This window comes from Stegostoma tigrinum, chromosome X (genome assembly GCF_030684315.1).
Source record: "Stegostoma tigrinum isolate sSteTig4 chromosome X, sSteTig4.hap1, whole genome shotgun sequence".
In the NCBI taxonomy this organism is placed as follows: domain Eukaryota; kingdom Metazoa; phylum Chordata; class Chondrichthyes; order Orectolobiformes; family Stegostomatidae; genus Stegostoma; species Stegostoma tigrinum.
Window position 1 is genome coordinate 2,124,983 of NC_081404.1, and position 19,069 is coordinate 2,144,051.

General features: G+C 46.4%; 1 protein-coding gene across 1 annotated transcript in view; it reads left to right on the forward strand.

The window, feature by feature from the left end:
* Positions 1-197: 197 nt before the first annotated feature.
* LOC125448199 (nck-associated protein 1-like) overlaps positions 198-19,069 on the forward strand; it is a 148,079-nt gene continuing 129,207 nt past the window's right edge. Inside the window, exons 1-5 of the mRNA XM_059643439.1 lie at positions 198-415; positions 5,287-5,397; positions 9,033-9,125; positions 15,513-15,569; positions 17,931-18,073. Coding sequence (XP_059499422.1) covers positions 320-415; positions 5,287-5,397; positions 9,033-9,125; positions 15,513-15,569; positions 17,931-18,073 — 500 coding nt within the window. The 5' untranslated portion in view covers positions 198-319. The remainder of the gene's footprint in view (positions 416-5,286; positions 5,398-9,032; positions 9,126-15,512; positions 15,570-17,930; positions 18,074-19,069) is intronic.

Consider the following 19,069-nt stretch of genomic DNA (forward strand, 5'->3'; position numbering starts at 1 on the left):
TTGGCCATGGAGCCTGTTGGTGAGGTGGGTCAGAACGGCAGGAAGTGGCTGCGCCCAACGGAGTGAGCCGTGGCTCAGCCTGACAGGCTGACGGACCAATGACAAGGCTGCGACAAGGCCTTGGGCCTGCTTCACTGAGGTGTCAGCCAATGAGAGCAGAGCTGGGTGGGTGGGGCGCCACGAATTTGTCAGGAGGAAGAGCTCGCGTCGAGTTGGTTTCAAGCAGGCAACTGTCGTCTCTGTAGGGTTGGTCCACAACGCCGTGAGGCAGGGGAGCGGAGAAAGAAATAAACGTTCCCTGAAGCTGTCTGGCTTCAGGATGTCTCAAAACCTGCAGCTAAAGTTTGCTGAGAAGCTCTCCATCCTGAATGATCGGGGGAGAGGGATTCTCGTCCGGATATACAATATCAAGAAGGTAAGAGTGTATGCTCAGTAAAAATAATCAAGTTGCAGTTCCTTATTTTCAGTCCAAACCAACAGAAACCACACAAGCAGTCCCCAACCCCCAACCCCTCCTGGACTGCAGTTTGAATCTTTCAATTCAGTTTAAAAAAAAGCAAATGGCTAGTTATTGCACAATCAATGCAGAAATTGTGTTTTCGGGTTCCACAGGAAGTTTCTGATGAGGGGCGCAGCACATGTTCAGTGCTTTAATATGGGGCTTTGAGAGTTAAATGGTGTGGGGCAGGTCCCACAGACTGGGTATGTATTCCCTGACCATCGAATATGAACCGGTGGCTAATCCCAGATCATTCTGGAAACCCGACATAAAGCCTAACTTCTCCTCGATCCTGCCACATTTACCAAAAACTTTCACCTGTCCCCTACACCCTCGCTCAAGCCAGTCAGTGCAAAGCACTGATCTTCAATCACTAAAACCAAGACAATCTGATCAGCTGCCTTGGCTAAGTTCCCTTTCCAAATGCCCAACTGGGCATTTCCCTTTCCAGGCTAAGTTCCCTTTCCAAATGCCCAACTGGGCATTTCCCTTTCCAATCACCCACTGGGCATCTCCCTTTCCAATCGCCCACTGGGCATTTCAGTTTCCAATTGCCCACTGGGCATCTCCCTTCCCAATCGCCCACTGGGCATCGCTGTTTCCAGTCACCCAATGGACATCTCACTTTTCCATTCCGCTCCAGCTAACACTGACATCTTACCTTTCTGCGATTTCTCCCCACCCTCCTCTCCTGTGTTCTCTAAGCTCACCTGTCTATCAGACCCATCTCTTGCTCCTATTCCCAGTAAACTGCTGAGCACCCAACTCTCCCTCCCAGCCTCGTTGGTAGTCTATGTTGTAAGCAGTTTTCTCTCTCTCTCCTTTAAATCTGTCGTTATCATTCCTTCCTCAAAAACTGAACCAACCCCCCAGCTAACCATTCTTAAAAACATCCATCCCACCTCCAACCATCTTTTCCTCTCCTCCCACATCCATTCCTATCTTTCCTAAAGCTCTGTAATTGAACCCTCCAACCAGGTTTCTGTCCATGCCTCCGTCTGCAAACAGCTCTTATGAAAGTCACTGATGTCCTGTGTGTGACTGACTGTGATAAATGTTCCCTCCTCACTCTCCTTGGCCTGTCTGCAGACTTTGACACAGTGACCACACCATCCTCCTCCAGCCTGTCTCCACGATCATCCAGTTCCATCCTTATCCATCTCCTTGTAACCAGAGAATCACCACAATGGCTTCTCTTCCTGACCCCGTGCCCTCTGACAATCCCCCGAGGATCGATCTTCATTCCCCTCCTATTTCTCATCTCCATGGTTCCCCTCAGGGACAGCATCCTCAGGCACAGCGTCCATTTTCACAAGTTCCCCTCCAAGCTACTCCACATCCTGACTTGGAAATATATCGCTGTTCCTTCACTGTCGCTGGGTTGAAATCCTGGAATTCCCTCCCTCAAAGTATTGTGGGTCTACATACAGCTTGTGGATTACAGTAGGCAGCTCACTTCCACCTTCCCAAGGGGCAACTCGGGATGGGCAATAAATGCTGGGTCCAGACAGTGATGCCTCCATCCTAGGAGGAAATTTTAAAAAAGCAGTTCTGAGGAAGGGCCACTGAACCCGAAATGTTAACTCTGATTTTTTTCTTCACAGATGTTGCCAGATCTGCTGAGCTTTTCCAGCAATTTCTGTTTTTGTTTAAAAAAAAGCACCTCGCTTCCCAAACCTAATTCACCACTGACCAGGCATAATATTCCAATACCCGGATTTTCCTGTCAAGACACAAGCTGCTATTTCTTCAAATGTTGCTTAATTTTGGAAAAACCTTTCTGGCTTCCTGATGCCTTTTTCTGATTTCCGTAGTGCTTTAGAGATCAGATGTTCCTGAGCATCCCAGGTAGTTAAATTCGTTGGCATATTGTAATTGGTCTCCATGTAAAGTGATGTTGCATACTGTAGTGCCCATTCTTGTTGTCATTAACCCCAGTGTACATTCTTATGCACGAGTAGGGGCCTGTATCTACCCACAAAGCTTTATGATTCATTGGTTAGTGTCTTGCATCATTTAGCAAAGCTTCCCTACTTCTCCATTCCCTTTGAAATAAAAGCCAACATTCCATTCAGGTTTTCCCAGTGCCATTGTCAAAGGCTATGCATTTGTGAATAAAGGGTAATTGGTAATGGGATACCAGCCTCGCCAGTCAGAATGTACCACCTTGCCTCAAGCACCAGTGGGGTGTTGGTGACAATGTGGGTTGGGCTCGTCTTCAGGGTGAGAACTTCTCCTAATTTATGAATCACCTTTCATCATGTCCCGCGGGCAATGAAGTGCTCTCTGAAGTGTAGGCACGGTGGTCGCCCATGTGTGCACAGCAAGATCCCACAAATGGCAACCTGGTGATGCGGTGCTGGCTGGGAGATAACTATGGGCCCCAGGGCACTGGGGAGATCTCTCATGCTCTTTGGAGTGTCATTTTTTTATATAAAGGTTTTATAAATCTTTTACGCCTTAGAAAGCATACAAGATATTGGTTTAACATCCCATCCAAGCACCTCCCTTGCTGTCTGAGTACTGCAGTGGGACCGTCAGTGTACTGAAAAAATACATTTTATTCATCAAAAAACTTTATGTACACGTACATGTACGAAAATGGTTCTGTCCAGTCTTTCTGTATCAAGAGAAAAACAAACATTGGCATTTGACATTCTGTGCATTATTAAAACCAAAGGTATTTCCTTTTTACGCAGGACACTGTTTACGTACAATGAGGCACAGGGAGGGTCCGATAACTGAACGGACCCTAGTTGTATTTTGGCAGAAAGACTGTACACAGTGGTCTTTCCCCCTGGAGTGGAACTTGAACTTTTTTTAAAATTTCAAAAGCGCGCTTTATTCATAAAAGTATTTTCACATACATGCATAGTCACGATAGCAGTTCGGTTCTGTAGAGTAGCATATGAAGGAACAAACATTGGAGTTTGATTCTATCCAACAAGCAAACCAAACGCATCCCTCGCTTATGCAAAATTATATTTACATATATTTGAGGCAACAGGAAGGTCCAATAATTGAACGGACCCCCATTTAACTTTGGCAGAAAGACCCCACACAGGGCTTGATCCTACCACCTTGTGACTCAGAGAGGACAGTATTGATGACAGAAATGTAAGAAGCACATAAAGGCCCACAGAAAAAGCAGCTGGGAGACAGTGAGCGCTTCGATTTCCTGTTTTAGTGCGAGTCAGGCCTCTCTCTCAGGCAGTAACATCCTGTTCTGTTCTGACTCAGGATGTGAGATCTGTCAATGCATGGCCCGTTCACAAGACAGCTCCCTCACTGATGATGCGATCACTGTGTTCAGCTAAAGGCTTTCATCCATCACAACATTTTTCTGAAATGTTTAGCATTTTATCTTAAAGATATTTCTCTCTAGATTTGTCCTAAGTGTCCTTTAGTGAAGAGGGTGCGAGAGACTCCCAGGCCAACTGAGGGGACATCAGTGCAATTATAATCAGACATAAATGGTGCAGAAGGCACTTACCCCCAATGCCAGCTTGGGTAGGGTGTGGACGGCGCTGGGTAATGCCCCTGTCTGCTTCTAGAGAGGTGATTTGTAATCTGTCAACCAATGCTTATAGATTTAAAATAGAATGCCCACCTTTCCAGTCACCCAAAAAGCTTTACAGCTGAGGAAGTCTTTTAGCAGTGAATGCGAGGGTGGCAACCAGTCTGTACACAGAAAGATCCCACACACAGCAATGCGCCAATCACCAGAGAGCCTTGCACCGCTTGGCGTTGACAGCTGATGAATAAATCACGGCCAGGGATAACACCCTGGCTTGACTTTGAAATTGTGCCATCTGTGGCATTCATGTAAGATGGCAGATTGGACCTTGGCTTGGTGCCCCACCTGAGCAATAGAACTGCTAGCAGTGCAGCACCCCTTCAGTACAGCTCTGCCCTGTAGGCTGTCGTGCTTGATCCTTGGTAGGGTGGTTTAATTTGAACCCAAAATCTTCTGCCCAAGATGTGGGAGTGCCACCCACTGTAGCCCCTGCTTGCCACACCCGACCAACTGTTATGACTCAGCTGGTAGCACTGTCGGCATGGTAACAAGCTACTGAGTTCCATACCCATCCTTGGCATACTGAAGGGCATTGCACTGTTGGTGATGGTACCTATGGACTGGGTGCAACAAATTCATAGAATCGTAGAATCCCTACAGCATGGAAACAGGCCCTTCAGCCCAACAAGTCCATACTGACCCTCAGAGCATCCCACCTTGACCCATCCCCCTATAACCCACCTAATCTACACATCCCTGGGCACTACAGGACAATTTCCCATGGCCAATCCACCCCAAGTGTGGGAGGAAACCGGAGCACCCGGAGGAAACCCGCACAGACACAGGGAGAATGTGCAAACTCCACACAGACAGTCACCTGAGGCTGGAATTGAACCCGGGTCCCTCACGCTATGAGGCTGTAGTGCTAACCACTGAGACACCGTGCTGCCCAAATTATTTCAAAGAAGGGCTCTGGCCAATATTTATCCCTCAATCATGACCATACTGCTATTTGTGCGATCTTGCTGTGTGCAAACTGTCTGTTACTTGCTTCATGTAAAGTGTTTCTTACATACAAACAGCACTTCAAAAGGGCTAACTCGCATTGGGATGTGGATGTCAGAGGTTATATATAAGTGCAGTTCCTTAGCTGTCACAGATTCTTGCCAACAATACAGTTCATTGTAATGCTGTCATTTGGGACTTTCTGTGGATTGAGTGGATCTTCAGGGTACCTTGTTTTGTTCCCCCCCCCCCCCATCTTCTACAGACATGCTCGGATCCCAAAACAAAGCTTCCATATTTAACCGAGAAAAGCATGGAGTCCGCAATCAAATGCATCATGAGGAAATTTCCAGCTATCGATATACGGAGCAACAGTGTAAGTAGTCTGCATCATACCACCTGTGCTGTAATAGGAATCCATTAAAGTTAGAAACACTGCATAAAACCTCCAGTGTCTTGGCTTCCATGTTGCGGATGCTCATGTGGCTTCAGTCACTTTCTTCACTTGGAAATCCAAGGGTAAGGTTGAGGCGTTGAGGAGGACGTGAGTGAGTGGTGGCCGCTGTCAGGGATGAGACGAAAGACGGTGAAGGCATTGACAGTTTTATGAAGAGATGGAAGGAGGGGAGGAGACCTCAGTTTGAATAGGCACCGAGGGAGGAAAGGAATCTTACAAACAGGCAGAGAGATTGACGGAGGAGATGTTTCTGGAGAGAGTAAGGTTGTGGGCAGAGGAGCAAATTGGTGGAGGATAAGACTGGATCTAATGTTTATGCTCTTATGTAAACATTTTTTTTACACAGTTAGTGGTTACAAGCACACGCTTCCTAAACATAACAGTTCATACCTGTGTCAATTTGGAGGGGCACCAGACAGTCCCCAGTTTCTGACCACCAGTCAAATGTTCTTTCTCTTTCAAAACTAGAAACTCAGGTCAGTCAGCTTAACCTCAGCTCTAGTGAAGCTGTTAGAAGTGACAGTCTGGGATAAAATTAACAATCACTTGCATATGGGTGGTTTCATCAAGGGATTATCAAATCCCAGCAGCGTGGAAGCAGGCCATTCAGCTCACACAGACCCTCTGAAGAGCATCTCACCCAGACTTAATCCCTACAACCCTGCATTCCCCATGGCCAGCCCACCTAACCTGCTCATCCCTGGACACTACGAGCAATTTGACACAGCCAATCCACCCTAACCTGCACATCATTGGACTGTGGGAGAAAGGCCACACAGACACGGGGAGAATATGCAAACTCCACACAGACAGTCACTTGACATTGGAATTGAACCCAGGTTCCTGGCACTATGCAGTAACTGTACTAACCACTGAGCTACCGACACAAGCTTGTAACAACAAATCCTGTTTATCCAGCTTGTTGGCGTTTTTGATGAGGTCACAGAAATGCCCAAATGCCACAGGAGAAGAAAGAGAAAAAGAATCCAGGATTCTGACCGAGCAACAGTGAAGGAATGGTGATATATGTTAAAAAATGCAGCAAAATCCAATGTATGTGTGTGAGAGTGTGTGTCTGTTTGTGTGCGTGTGTGTGCATGAGTGTGACTGTATGCATGTAACTCTGTGTGTGTGTGTGTGAGTGAGTGCGAGTGTGTGTGTGTGAGAGAAAGAGAGAGTGTGTGTGTGAGAGAGAGTGTGTGTGTGTGTGAGAGAGAAAGAGAGTGTGTGTGTGTGCGTGCACGTGCGCATGTGTGTGCGTATGTCTGTGTGTGTGTGTTTTTGTGTGTGTCTGTGTTTGTGTGTGTGTGTATGTGTCTGTAGGTGTGATTGTGTGTGTCTGTGTGTATGTCTTGTATGTGTGTGTTTTTGTGTGTGTGTGTGTGTGTGTCTGTAGGTGTGATTGTGTGTGTGTGTGTGTGTTTGTGTGTGTCTGTGTCTGTGTCTGTGTGTGTAGGTGTAGGTGTGCATGTGTGTGTGTGCATGTGTGTGTGCGTGTGTGTGTGTGGCTGTGTGTGTAGGTGTAGGTGTGCATGTGTATGTGTGTGCACGCATGCATGCTGTTTGTGAGAGGAAATAAGTATGTGAATGTGGCAAGTTAAAAGCGGAGCTGTCTATAGACGGTTTGATTTTTACTGACCTGCATTTGTTTCATAGTTTTTCTTCCACAACCTTCCACCTTCCTGTCAAAGCATTGACAGGTTTTTTTATCCCATTGAAATAGCCATTTTTTTTGCATTCTCTGTATGGGAAATCATTCACTGGACCCTGGTGCAATCCAGCGCAGCAAGAGCCAGAGCCTGGAATTGACAGGACCAAAACTGAAATTGGGTTTCGCCTCTCTGACTCTAGCAATCATATCCCAGAACAGGAGCCAGATATATGCTGAATGCTCATGTGAGGAGGTGGGGGCTGTGAAATATCCAGAAGTGAGATTCACCACACGCACTCATAACACCCCCATTTCCTGTGTGCCATCCTCTCCCTACCTTTTCTCTGTCTTCCTCCTTGCCCATTCTCACCACCCTGACATATCTTTGCCATAGTAGGGGAACATGGGAAGGGAGAGGCATGGCCAACTTCTTGTTTAAACCACAGCAAGTTGTTACAATCTAGAATGCACTATCTCATCAAATTGCATTCAATAATAACTTTCAAAGGGAAAGTTTGTGAAAGGAAAATGTTTTCTACCTTTTGAGAGAATGAAACAGCTGGGCTAGCCTTCTGTAAAGCTGTTTTTTAATCAACTTGTTCTTACACATTGCTGAACTAGAGGGGATTTGAACCCAGGCCTCTTGGTCTGGGTTAGGAACACTAGCACCGTGCCACGAGAGGGCCCTCTCCTCTGTGAAAACAGCCAGCAACAAGACTCAGAGATAGTAAGAACTGTAGCTGCTGCCCTGACCCGGAACGTCAGCTTTCCTGCTCCTCTGATGCTGTTTGGCCTGTTGTGTTCATCCAGGCCTACACTGCAATATCAGCAACAAGACTGTTTGCTTCTTAGTATCACAGAATCCCTACAGTGTGGAAGCAGGCCATTCTGGTATATTCAGTCCACACTGACCCGCTGAAGAGCATCCTACGCTATCCCTGTAACCCTGCATTTCCGAGGGCTAATCGACCTAGCGTGCACACTATGGGCAGTTTAGAATGGCCAATCCCTACAACCTGGGCATCTTTGACGTAGGAGGAAACCACGCAGGCACAAGAAGAATGTGCAAACTCCACACAGTCAGTCACCTGAAGGTGGAACCAAACCCAGGTTCCTGGTGCTATGAGGCAGCAAAGCTAACCACTGAGCCACCGTGTTACCCTTTCTTCTTTGGGAGTGATGCCTGCACAGGGCTAATTGGCCAACATTGTCATTATGAGCTCAATGGTCTCCTCAATACTGCATCTTTCTAACAATATTCTGTAACCTCTAGAGCTCTGCATCTGAAGGTTAAATGTACCATCAGCATTGTTTTCCGGTTTGCTAATTCTCTCCCAACCCGCTGCCCCCAATACCAATGGCTCAATCTTTAGTACACAGTACAGATGGCAGCAATACTAAGAGACCTTGGGGATCAGGTTTACAGTTCGTTGAAGATGGAGTTACAGGTAAACAGGGAGGCTAAGGGGTGACTTTGTAGAGGTTTATAAAATCACAAGGGGCATGGATAAGGTGAATAGCCATGGTCTTTGCCCCAGGCTGGGGGAGTCCAAAACTAGAGGGGCATAAGTTTAAGGTGAGAGGGGAAAGATTTAAAAAGGACCCGAGGGGTAACTTTTTCACACAGAGGGTGGTGCGTGTATGGAATGAGCTGCCAGAGGAAGTGGTGGAGGCTGGTATAATTACAGCATTTAAAAGGCATCTGGATGGGTACATGGATAGGAAGGATTTAGAGGGATATGGGCCAAATGCTGGCAAATGGGACTAGATTTATTTAGGATATCTGGTCGGCACGGACAAGTTGGGCAGAAAGGTCTGTTTCTGAGGTGGACAACTCTATGACTCTATGGAGTCCCCTGACTTGTTTTAATATTCCCTTTTAATGCCCTTCCTTCCCTTGCAGAACCATCTTAGCAGCATCCAGAAAGACAAGTCAGATATCCTGAAGAACCTGACCAGTTTCTATAACTCCTTTGTGGATGTCTTGGAATTTCGGGTAAGTTCACAGCATAGTGTCAATTCCATGCTCCTATTCATTGCAGGGTCATGAGATTGATGTGCTCTGGGATTTGATTGTGCAGATAGAGGTTTGAATTAAAAGAGGACAAAGAAATGAAGAAACCAAGAACTACAGATACTGGAAATCTGAAATAAAAACAGAAATTGCTGGAGAAACGCAGCAAGTCTGCCAGCCTCTGTGGAAAGAGAAAGCAGAGTTAACATTTTGGGTCCAGTGACCCTTCTTCAGAGCCCTTCATGTAATTGTGTAAAGCTGATATCTAGACCACACCCTTGGCATCAAGGATGACACCAATGTTTAGAGAAGGAAGGGGCATTAGACTCAAAGTGTAAGGGGAATGAGTCTGTGTCTGAAGGTGTGGGGAGAGGGTAGGACGGTGAGGTATGGGGGTTGGGTGGTAGGATAGAGAAAGAGAGAGAGAGAGAAAGAGAGAAAGAGCACATCATTGATTCCCTTCCAGATTGAAAATCTGTCTCTCCCAGCCTTGAACACATGCAATGATCCAACCTCGACAGCCGTCTGTGATAAAGAATTCCACAGATTCACCCCACTCTGAGACAATATATTCCTCCCCATCTCTGTGTTCAATGGGTGACCCCTTATTCTGAGATTACACCCTCTGGTCCTAGACTCTCCCAAATGGGAAACAACCTCTCCACATCTCCCCTGTCACGTCCCCTAATAATCTTATATGTTTCAATAAGGCCTCCTCTCATTCTCTTAAACTCCAGTGAGTACAGGCCCAACCTACTCAACCTCTCCTCATAGGACAGTCCCTCCATACCCAGGATCAGCCGAGTGAACCTTCCCTGGGCTGCATCCAATGCCAGTCTATCTTTTCTTCGATAAGGGGCCTAAAGCCATTCACAGTGTTCCAGCTGTGGGCTGGCTAGTGCCGTGTACTGTTTTAGCAAAACCTCCTAACGTTTATACTCCATTCCCTTTGGAATAAAGGCCAGCATTCCATTTGCCTTCCCTATGACCCGCTGAACGTGGATGCTAGTTTATTGTGATTCATGGATGAGGATCCCCAAATCTCTCTGTACTGTAGCTTTCTGCAGTATTTCTCCATTTAAATAATATTCAGCCCCTCTATTCCTCCTGCCAAAGTGCATAACCTCACAGTTTTCCCCATATTATATTCCATGTGCCAAGCTTTTTCCCACTCCCTTCACCTGTCTATATCGCTCTGCAGACTCACTGTGCCATCCTCACCACTTGCATTCCCACCTGTTTTTGTGTCACTCACAAACCTGGCTATATTACATTCACTTTCCTCATCCAAGTCAGCAATATAGATTGTAAATAACTGTGGCTCCACTGTTATCAGAATTGTCGTAAACAAAACCATCTGGATCATGAGGAAATTGCCGTTGTTATCTGGTCTGGCCTACACATGGCTCCAAATGCACAGCTAATGTGGTTGACTCTTAACTGCTGCTGGAAATGATCCAGCAAGCCACTCAGTTCAAGAGAATTATGGACGGGCAACAAATTCTGGCCTTACCCAGTGATCCCCACATCCCATTAAAGAACATTTAAAAATCAGCAAAATGATCAAAAGATGTCACTGAAAATGCTGCTAAGGAGGAGTTACAAATAACTTGCTCAATGACCCAGTTTGTGTTCCGCCAGGGTCACTCAGTTCCTGATCTCATTACAGCCTTGGTTTAAACACGGACAAAAGAGCTGAATTCCAGTGATCAGAGATAATGGGAACTGCAGATGCTGGAGAATCCGAGATAGCAAAGTGTCGGGCTGGATGAACACAGCAGGCCCAGCAGCATCTCAGGAGCACAAAAGCTGACGTTTCGGGCCTAGACCCTTCTTCAGAAAAGGGGGATAGGGAGAGGATTCTGAAATAAATAGGGAGAGAGGGGTAGGCAGACCGAGGATGGAGAGAGGAGAAGATAGGTGGAGAGGAGAGTATAGGTGGGGAGGTAAAGAAAAGAAAATTACAGCACAGGGACAGGCCCTTCGGCCCTCCAAGCCTGCGCCAATCGAGATCCTCTGTCTAACCTGTCATCTATTTTCTAAGGGTCTGTGTCCATTTGCTCCCTTCCCATCCATGTACCTGTCCAGATAGATCTTAAAAGTAGCTAACGTGTCTGCGTCTACCACCTCCGCTGGCAATGGGTTCCAGGTACCCACCACCCTCTGTGTAAAGCATGCCATATGTCTTCTTGACCACTCTATTGACCTGCGTTGCCACCTTCAGGGAGCAATGGACTTGAACACCCAGATCTCTCTGTTCATCAATTTTCTCCAAACTTTTCCATTTACTGTATAGTTCGCCCTTGAATTAGATCTTCCAAAATGCGTCACCTCGCACTTGCCTGGATTGAACTCCATCTGCAATTTATCTGCCCAACTCTCCAATCTACCTATATTCTGCTGTAATCTCTGCCAGTCCCCTTCACTATCAGCTACTCCACCAATCTTCGTATCATCTGCAAACTTGCTGATCAGACCACCTACACCTTCCTCCAAATCATTTACGTTTCTCACAAACAACAGTGGTCCCAGCGCAGATCCCTGTGGAACACCACTGGTCACAGGTCTCCAATTTGAGAAACTCCCTTCTACTACTACTCTCTGTCTCCTGTTGCCCAGCCAGTTTTTTATCCATCTAGCTAGCGCACCCTGGACCCCATTTGATTTCACTTTCTCCATCAGCCTGCCATGGGGAACCTGATCAAACATCTTACTGAAGTCCATGTATATGACATCTACAGCCTTTCCCTCAAAAGTCAACTTTGTCGCATCCTAAAGAATTCTATTAAGTTGGTAAGACGTGACCTTCCCTGCACAAAACCATGTTGCCTGTCACTGATAAGCCCATTTTCTTGCAAATGGGAATAGATCCTATCCCTCAGTATCTTCTCAAGTAGCTTCTCAACCACTGACATCAGGCTCACCGGTCGATAATTACCCTGATTATCCTTGCTGCCCTTCTTAAACAAGGCGTCAACATTAGCAAGTCTCCAGTCCTCCAGGACTTCACCCGTGTCTGAGGATGCTGCAAAGATATCTGTTAAGGCCCTGGCTATTTCCTCTCTCGTATTTCCCTCAACAACCTGGGATAGATCCCATCCGGACCAGGGGACTTGTCCACCTTAATGTCTTTTAGGATACCCAACACTTCCTCCTTCCTTATGTCCTTAGGAAGGAAGGGGATAGGTCAGTCCGAGGAGGATGGACAGGCCAAGGGGGCAGGATGAGGTTAGTAGGTAGGAAATGGAGGTGCGGCTTGAGGTGGAAGGGGAGCATAGGTGAGAGGAAGAACAGGTTAGGCAGGCTGGGACGAGCTGGCCTGGCTTTGGGATGCAGTGGGGGGAGGGGAGATTTTGAAGCTGGTGAAATCCACATTGATACCATTGGGCTGCAGGGTTCCCAAGCGCAATATGAGCTGCTGCTCCTGCACCCTTCAGGTGGCATCATTGTGGCACTGCAGGAGGCCCAGGATGAGTGATAGCCCTTGATATCAAGGCTGTGTTCGACTGAGTGTGTCATCAAGAGAGCCACACTCATAATTGTTTGTGATATACATAAATGATCTGGAGGAAGGTGTAGGTGGTCTGATTAGCAAGTTCGCAGATGACACTAAGATTGGTGGAGTAGCGGATAGTGAAGGGGACTGTCAGAGAATGCAGCGGAATATAGATAGACTGGAGAGTTGGGTAGATAAATGGCAGACGGAGTTTAATCCGGGCAAATGCGAGGTGATGCATTTTGGAAGATCTAATTCAGAGCGAACTATATAGGAAATGGAAAACTCCTGGGAAAAACTGATGTACAGAGAGATCTGGGTGTTCAGGTCTATTGTTCCCTGAAGGTGGCAACACAGGTCAATAGAGTGGTCAAGAAAGCAAACGGCATGCTTTCCTTCATCGGACGGGGTATTGAGTACAAGAGTTGGCAGGTCATGTTAAAGTTGTATAAGACTTTGGTTCGGCCACATTTAGAGCACTGTGTACTGTTCTGGTCGCCACATTGCCAAAAGGATGTGGATGTTTTGGAGAGGGTGCAGAGGAGGTTCACCAGGATGTTGCCTGGTATGGAGGGCACTAACTATGAAGAGAGGTTGAGTCGACTAGGATTATTTCCATTTGAAAGTCAGAGATTGAGGGGGTACCTGATTGAGGTCTACAAAATCATGAGGGGTATAGACAGGGTGGATAGCAAAAAGCTTTTTCCCAGAGTGGGGGACTCAATTACTAGGGGTCATGAGTTCAAAGTGAGAGGAGGAAAGTTTAAGGGAGATATGCATGGGAAGTTCTTTACACAGAGGGTGGTGGGTGCCTGGAACGTGTTGCCAGCGGAGGTGGTAGACGCAGACACGATAGTGTCTTTTAAGATGTTTCTGGACAGGTACATGGATGGGCAGGGAGCAGAGGGATACAGACCCTTAGAAAATAGATGATAGGCTTAGACAGAGGATCTCAATCAGCACAGGCTTGGAGGGCCGAAGGGCCTGTTCCTGTGTCGTAATTTTCTTTGTTCTTTGTTTGTGAGCCCCGGCAAAACCGGAATCAATGGATATCAGGGGCAAACTCTTCGGTGGTTGGAGTCACGCCTGACACATAGGAAGATGGATTCAGAGATAGTAGGAACTGCTGATGCTGGAGAATCTGAGATAACAAGGTGTACAGCTGGATGAACACAGCAGGCCAAGCAGCATCATAGGAGCAGGAAAGCTGACGTTTCGGGCCTAGAACGGTCTCAGCCTGAAACTTCAGCTTTCTTGCTCCTATGATGCTGCTTGACCTGCTGTGTTCATCCAGCTCTACACCTTGTTATCTTACATAGGAAGATGGACATGGTTGTTGGAGGTCAGTCATCTCAGCTCCAGGACATCGCTGCAGGAGTTCCTCAGGGTAGTGTCCTCAGCCCAACCATCTTCAGCTGCTTCATCAATGACCTTCCCTCCATCATAAGGTCAGAAGTGGGGATGTTCGCTGATGATTGGACAATGTTCAGCACCATTCGTGATTCCTCAGATACTGAAGCAGCCCATGTTCAGATGCAACAAGATGTGGACAATATCCAGGCTTGAGCTGACAAGTGGTAAATAATATTCGCTCCACACAAATATGACAATGACTATCTCCAACAAGAGAAAAACTGACATTCTATGGTGTTACCATTACTGAATCCCCCAATATTAACATCCTGGGGGTTATCATTGACCAGAAACTCAACTGGACTCACCAGATAAGCACAGTGGCTACAAGAGCAGGTCAGAGGCTGGGAATACTACAGTGAGTAACTCCCTTTCTGACTCCCCAAAGCCTGTCCACCATCTACAAGGCACAAGTCAGGAGTGTGATGGAATACTCCCCATTTGCCTGGATAGACAGAGAGTAAAGTATCTCAGCCACACAGGTGGGAGTGTAAACTGTGAAAACAACAGAAAGAGACTGCAAAATGATATAGACAGGTTACGTGAGGGGGCAAAAAGGTGGCAGATTGAGTACAATGTGGGCAAGTTTCCCGACTGGCAATCCAAGACATGTTGCCTGTCAGTTGGGCAGTTCTTTTTCAGCTGGGTAGCTCCAACTTTCCCAATCCAGCAATGGCGTTTTATCCAGAAATCTTTGGTCCCATTGTTAAAAATTCAAGAGCAACTCGCCAATCAGCGTTTTCTCTCATCAGCTAACGTGAGTTTGTGGGCTTCACAAGCTTCAAAATCTCCCCTCCCCGACCGCCTCCCTAACTTGTCCTTCCTCCCACCTATCCCCTCCTCCCACCTATCCACTCCTCCCACCCCCATTTCCTACCTCCCAGCCTCATCCCGCCCCCTTGACCTGTCCGACCTCCCTGGACTGACCTATCCCTTCCCTACCTCCCCACCTACACTCACCTTTATGGGTTCCATCCTCGCCTCTTAAACTTGTCCATCTCCTCTCCACCTATCTTCTCCTCTATCCATCTTCGATCCGCCTCCCCCCTCTCCCTATTTATTTCAGAACACCCTTCCCCTCCCCCATTTCTGAAGAAGGGTCTAGGCCCGAAGCGTCAGCTTTCCTGCTCCTCTGATGCTGCTTGGCCTGCTGTGTTCATCCAGCTCTACACCTTGTTATCGCATGTGTTTGAGCTTTCTGCACCAGCTCTCTGCCTGATGTTAGCCCTCTGTCTGAGCTCCTGGAGCTCCTCCCGGTTGCTCTAATCTTTTTTAAAGTAAGAAGGGAAGCCATGAAAGGTGTTACATAAATGCAAGTTTTTCTCCCTCGATGCTGTACAGCTCTGCTTAAGGACCAGTAATAGCAGGCTGTTGAATGACTGTTTATCTGACTTTCTCCTCTTGTTAAACCTGGCGTTTAATTCATTTATACTGAAGGTTTTCCTGCTTGTGTTTTACAGGAAAATGTGAACGAGTTACTGAGTTCAATGGATAGCTATCAAATGTACATGGATATAGTAAGTACTTTCTACAGGTTTGGATATGTAAAACAGAAAACAAAGATGATCCCTGCTAAAGGCTAATGCTTCAGAGTGGCAATCAGTGAATTATTGACTAATTGCTGTCATATGTACTGAGATACAGTGAAACTTGGTGTTTTGCATGCTCTACAGGCAGATCATAGCAGAACAGAGTGTAAAATGAAGTTACAGCCACAAACAAGGTGCAGACAGAGAGAGAGAGAGAGAGAGAGAGAGAGAGAGAGAGAGAGATTAACGTTAATATTTGAGAGGCCACTTCAAAATTCCGATAGCAGGGGCGAAGAAGTTAATCTTGAATCTTGGGAAATAGGATTATTGCTGGAAAATGTGGCTATGACCTGATTTGGGGGATGGGAAGATAGACAACACTGAGGAGTGCGATAAATTGCAAGACTGCATCTATAGACCTGCAGAAAGAGCAGGTAATTGCCAAATGAACTTCAACACAGTCAGGAGGAATTCCAGTTCGGGAAGATAAGGTGGCCTCATATTGTGTAGAAAATAAGAATCTGAACGGGCAATGAAACCACTCAAATAAAGAAAACCAGGTATTAAAATTCTATTCCAGAAATCTTGTTGCTGAAAATTAGAAGTGGAGAATTTTTTTTTGCACTTTTTAAATATATTTATTTGCAAAGATGCATGTTACAAACATGTAACTCCTAACCACAGCCTGTGTACATTAACAGGATGAACGAGTGCCACTCACACGTGATTAGACACGATTGATGGACAATGAGTAGCTTTGCTTCTTCTCAAGAAGGTAATCAGGGTCCTAATGTCCCCATCACAATGTTAAATTAAAGAGACAATCTCACAACATTACAATCCCATAAACCTCATATTTATAACTGCAGCCAAATAAATTCTGTCTTTGGTCCCACAATAAAATCCATTCTTTCAGCCCTGCAATATTTTCATTAAATCTAAACTGCTACTTTTTCTCATTCAATCTTAAAAGGCTGCTCAAGTGACCCTACTTACCCTCAGTGTTTGGCAGCTAACTGACTTTATAAGGTCAATTACAGCATGGAAGAAGGCCCCTTGATCCATTCAGACTAGCTTGACCTTTACAGCTCCTTCTACTTTCATCCTAACCCAGGCAGTGTTGTAGAAAGAAGCAGCCCTGTTGTGCCCAAGAGATATTGAAGTGTTGGGGTAGATAAAAGCAGGGTTAGTCCATGTCAGCCACCTTTCCTCCTTTCCAATCATCTCTATACTTCCGAGACTAAGTACTGCAACCTTCAGGCAATGCACACTGCACTATTCTATTGAGCATCTCCAGACTCCCACTATTCTAAATAGTCCCATTCAACATGCTGGAAATTCTTGCTCATGGTCTATTCTCACCAGCTCCCAACATTTATAATGACGCAGAAACACTGAGGGGAAATAGCCTCTCAAAAACCAGTCTGCCAAATCAGTCTCACAATCTTCGATTTTTTTTTCCCCTTTAGTCATTCACAGGATGAGGGTGTCACCTGCCAGACCAGCATTTATGGCCCATCCCTAATTGCCCAGAGGGCAGTTAAGAGTCAACCACATTGCTGTGGGTCTGGAGTCACATGTAGGCTAGACCAGGAAAGGATGCCAGTTTCCTTCCCTAAAGGGCATTAGTGAACCACATGGGTTTTTTCCAACAATTGACACGGGATTCACAGTTATCATTAGATTCTTAATTCCAGATATTTACTGAATTCAAATTCCACCATCTGCCCTGGTGGGATTTGAACCTGGGCCCCCAGAACTTTATCTGGGTCCCTGGATTAACAGTCCAGTGATAATACCACTAGGCCATCACCTCACCTGGAGGAGGTCATCTGGAAGGAATTCATTAGCCCCGTCATGCGCCCTGCCCAGATAGATGTTTATCAGCCCAAGGTTCAGGCCCAACCTTGGGGCTCAGCTGTCACCCTGGAATTTGTGGCCTAAAGGACTTTCTCCTCTGCAGTGAGTGGCTTTTCCACCAACATGATGTAAAATTGAGTACTGGCTGGGTCATGGGTCATTTCTTATTCCTGCATGGACATTTGTATATATATACACACACATACATAGACCAGCGTGTACAGATGTCAATTATCCTGGACATACACAATGGCCACACGTGTGTTCATGCAATTTTCCTTGTATTTGAACATGCCTCCCAGTTACTGCAGTTTATGTTCCTAACAGCTGTCAAACTGTCTGATGAACAGACTCAGTTGGAAAGCAGGCATATGCAAACAAGGAAAGGGTGAATGGTGGTGGGACGTGAAACGGCATTTGATAAAAAGAGAAATATAATCAATCATTTATGAGATTATTTATTGAATATTAAGATGGTGTTCCTTTCAGAATGTCAATTATGATCTGACCAAGGGCTACCTCGACTTGATAGTCACCTACGCTTCGCTGTTCTTCATGGTGTCTCGGGTTGATGATCGCAAGGTGCTGCTGGGAATGTATAACTGCGCCTATGAATTGTCGAATGGCTCGAGGTAAGACAACAGCAGGCACTGAGCTCTTGTGATATTGTACAGGCTGATGGTTTCTCACCTGCCAGTGAGCACTCAGCATGGGACTCTTTCACCCAAATGGAAATGGGGAGTGACCTTTGGAAGGGGACGAAGCATTGCAGGAGGGGTTGCAAATATGTAGGATTGAAATGGCACATAATTTCACCAAGTCCAAATCTATTTCAGCTTCCACAAGATGGTTTCCTTCTAATGAAGAGTCACTTCACACACTTGCAACTCTCACTCTCCACCTTTACCCAAATAGCCTTTACATTACCAGCAGCAGTCCATTGTTACCGCTCACAGCACCTCTGCCCACTAACTGTATTCTCCCCCAGTAGCCTGTTCTAGCCCCACACTCTCCAAGTAACCCATTGTAAACCCATACTCTGGCCCTCCAACTCATTCTAAATAAGCATTCTTCAAGTCCTATTGGGGTGGCATGGTGGCTCAGTGGTTAGCACTACTGCCTCACAGTGCCAGGGAACTGCATTCAATCCCAGCCTTGGGTGGCTATCCGTGTGGAGTTTGCACGTTCTCCCTGTGTCTGCGTGGGTTTTCCCTGGGTGCTCCGGTTTCCTCCTACAGTCCAAAGATGTGCAGGTTAGGGTGGATTGATGAGATTTTATTTTAAGATTAGATTCCCTACAGTGTGGAAACAGGCCCTTCAGCCCAACAAGACCACATCGCCCTTTGGAGCATCCCACCCAGACCCACCCCCCTATAACCCACACACCCCTGAACACTACGGGCAATTTAGCATGGCTGATCCACCTAGCCTGCACATCTTTGGACTGTGGGAGGAAACCGGAGCACCCAGAGGAAACCCATGCGGACATGGAGAGAATGTGCAAACTCCACATTAGGCAGTTACCTGAGGCTGGAATTGAACCCGGTTCCCTGGTGCTGTGAGGCTGCAGTGCTAACCACTGAGCCAACGTGCTACCCTAAATTGGCCATGCTAAATTGCCTGTAGTG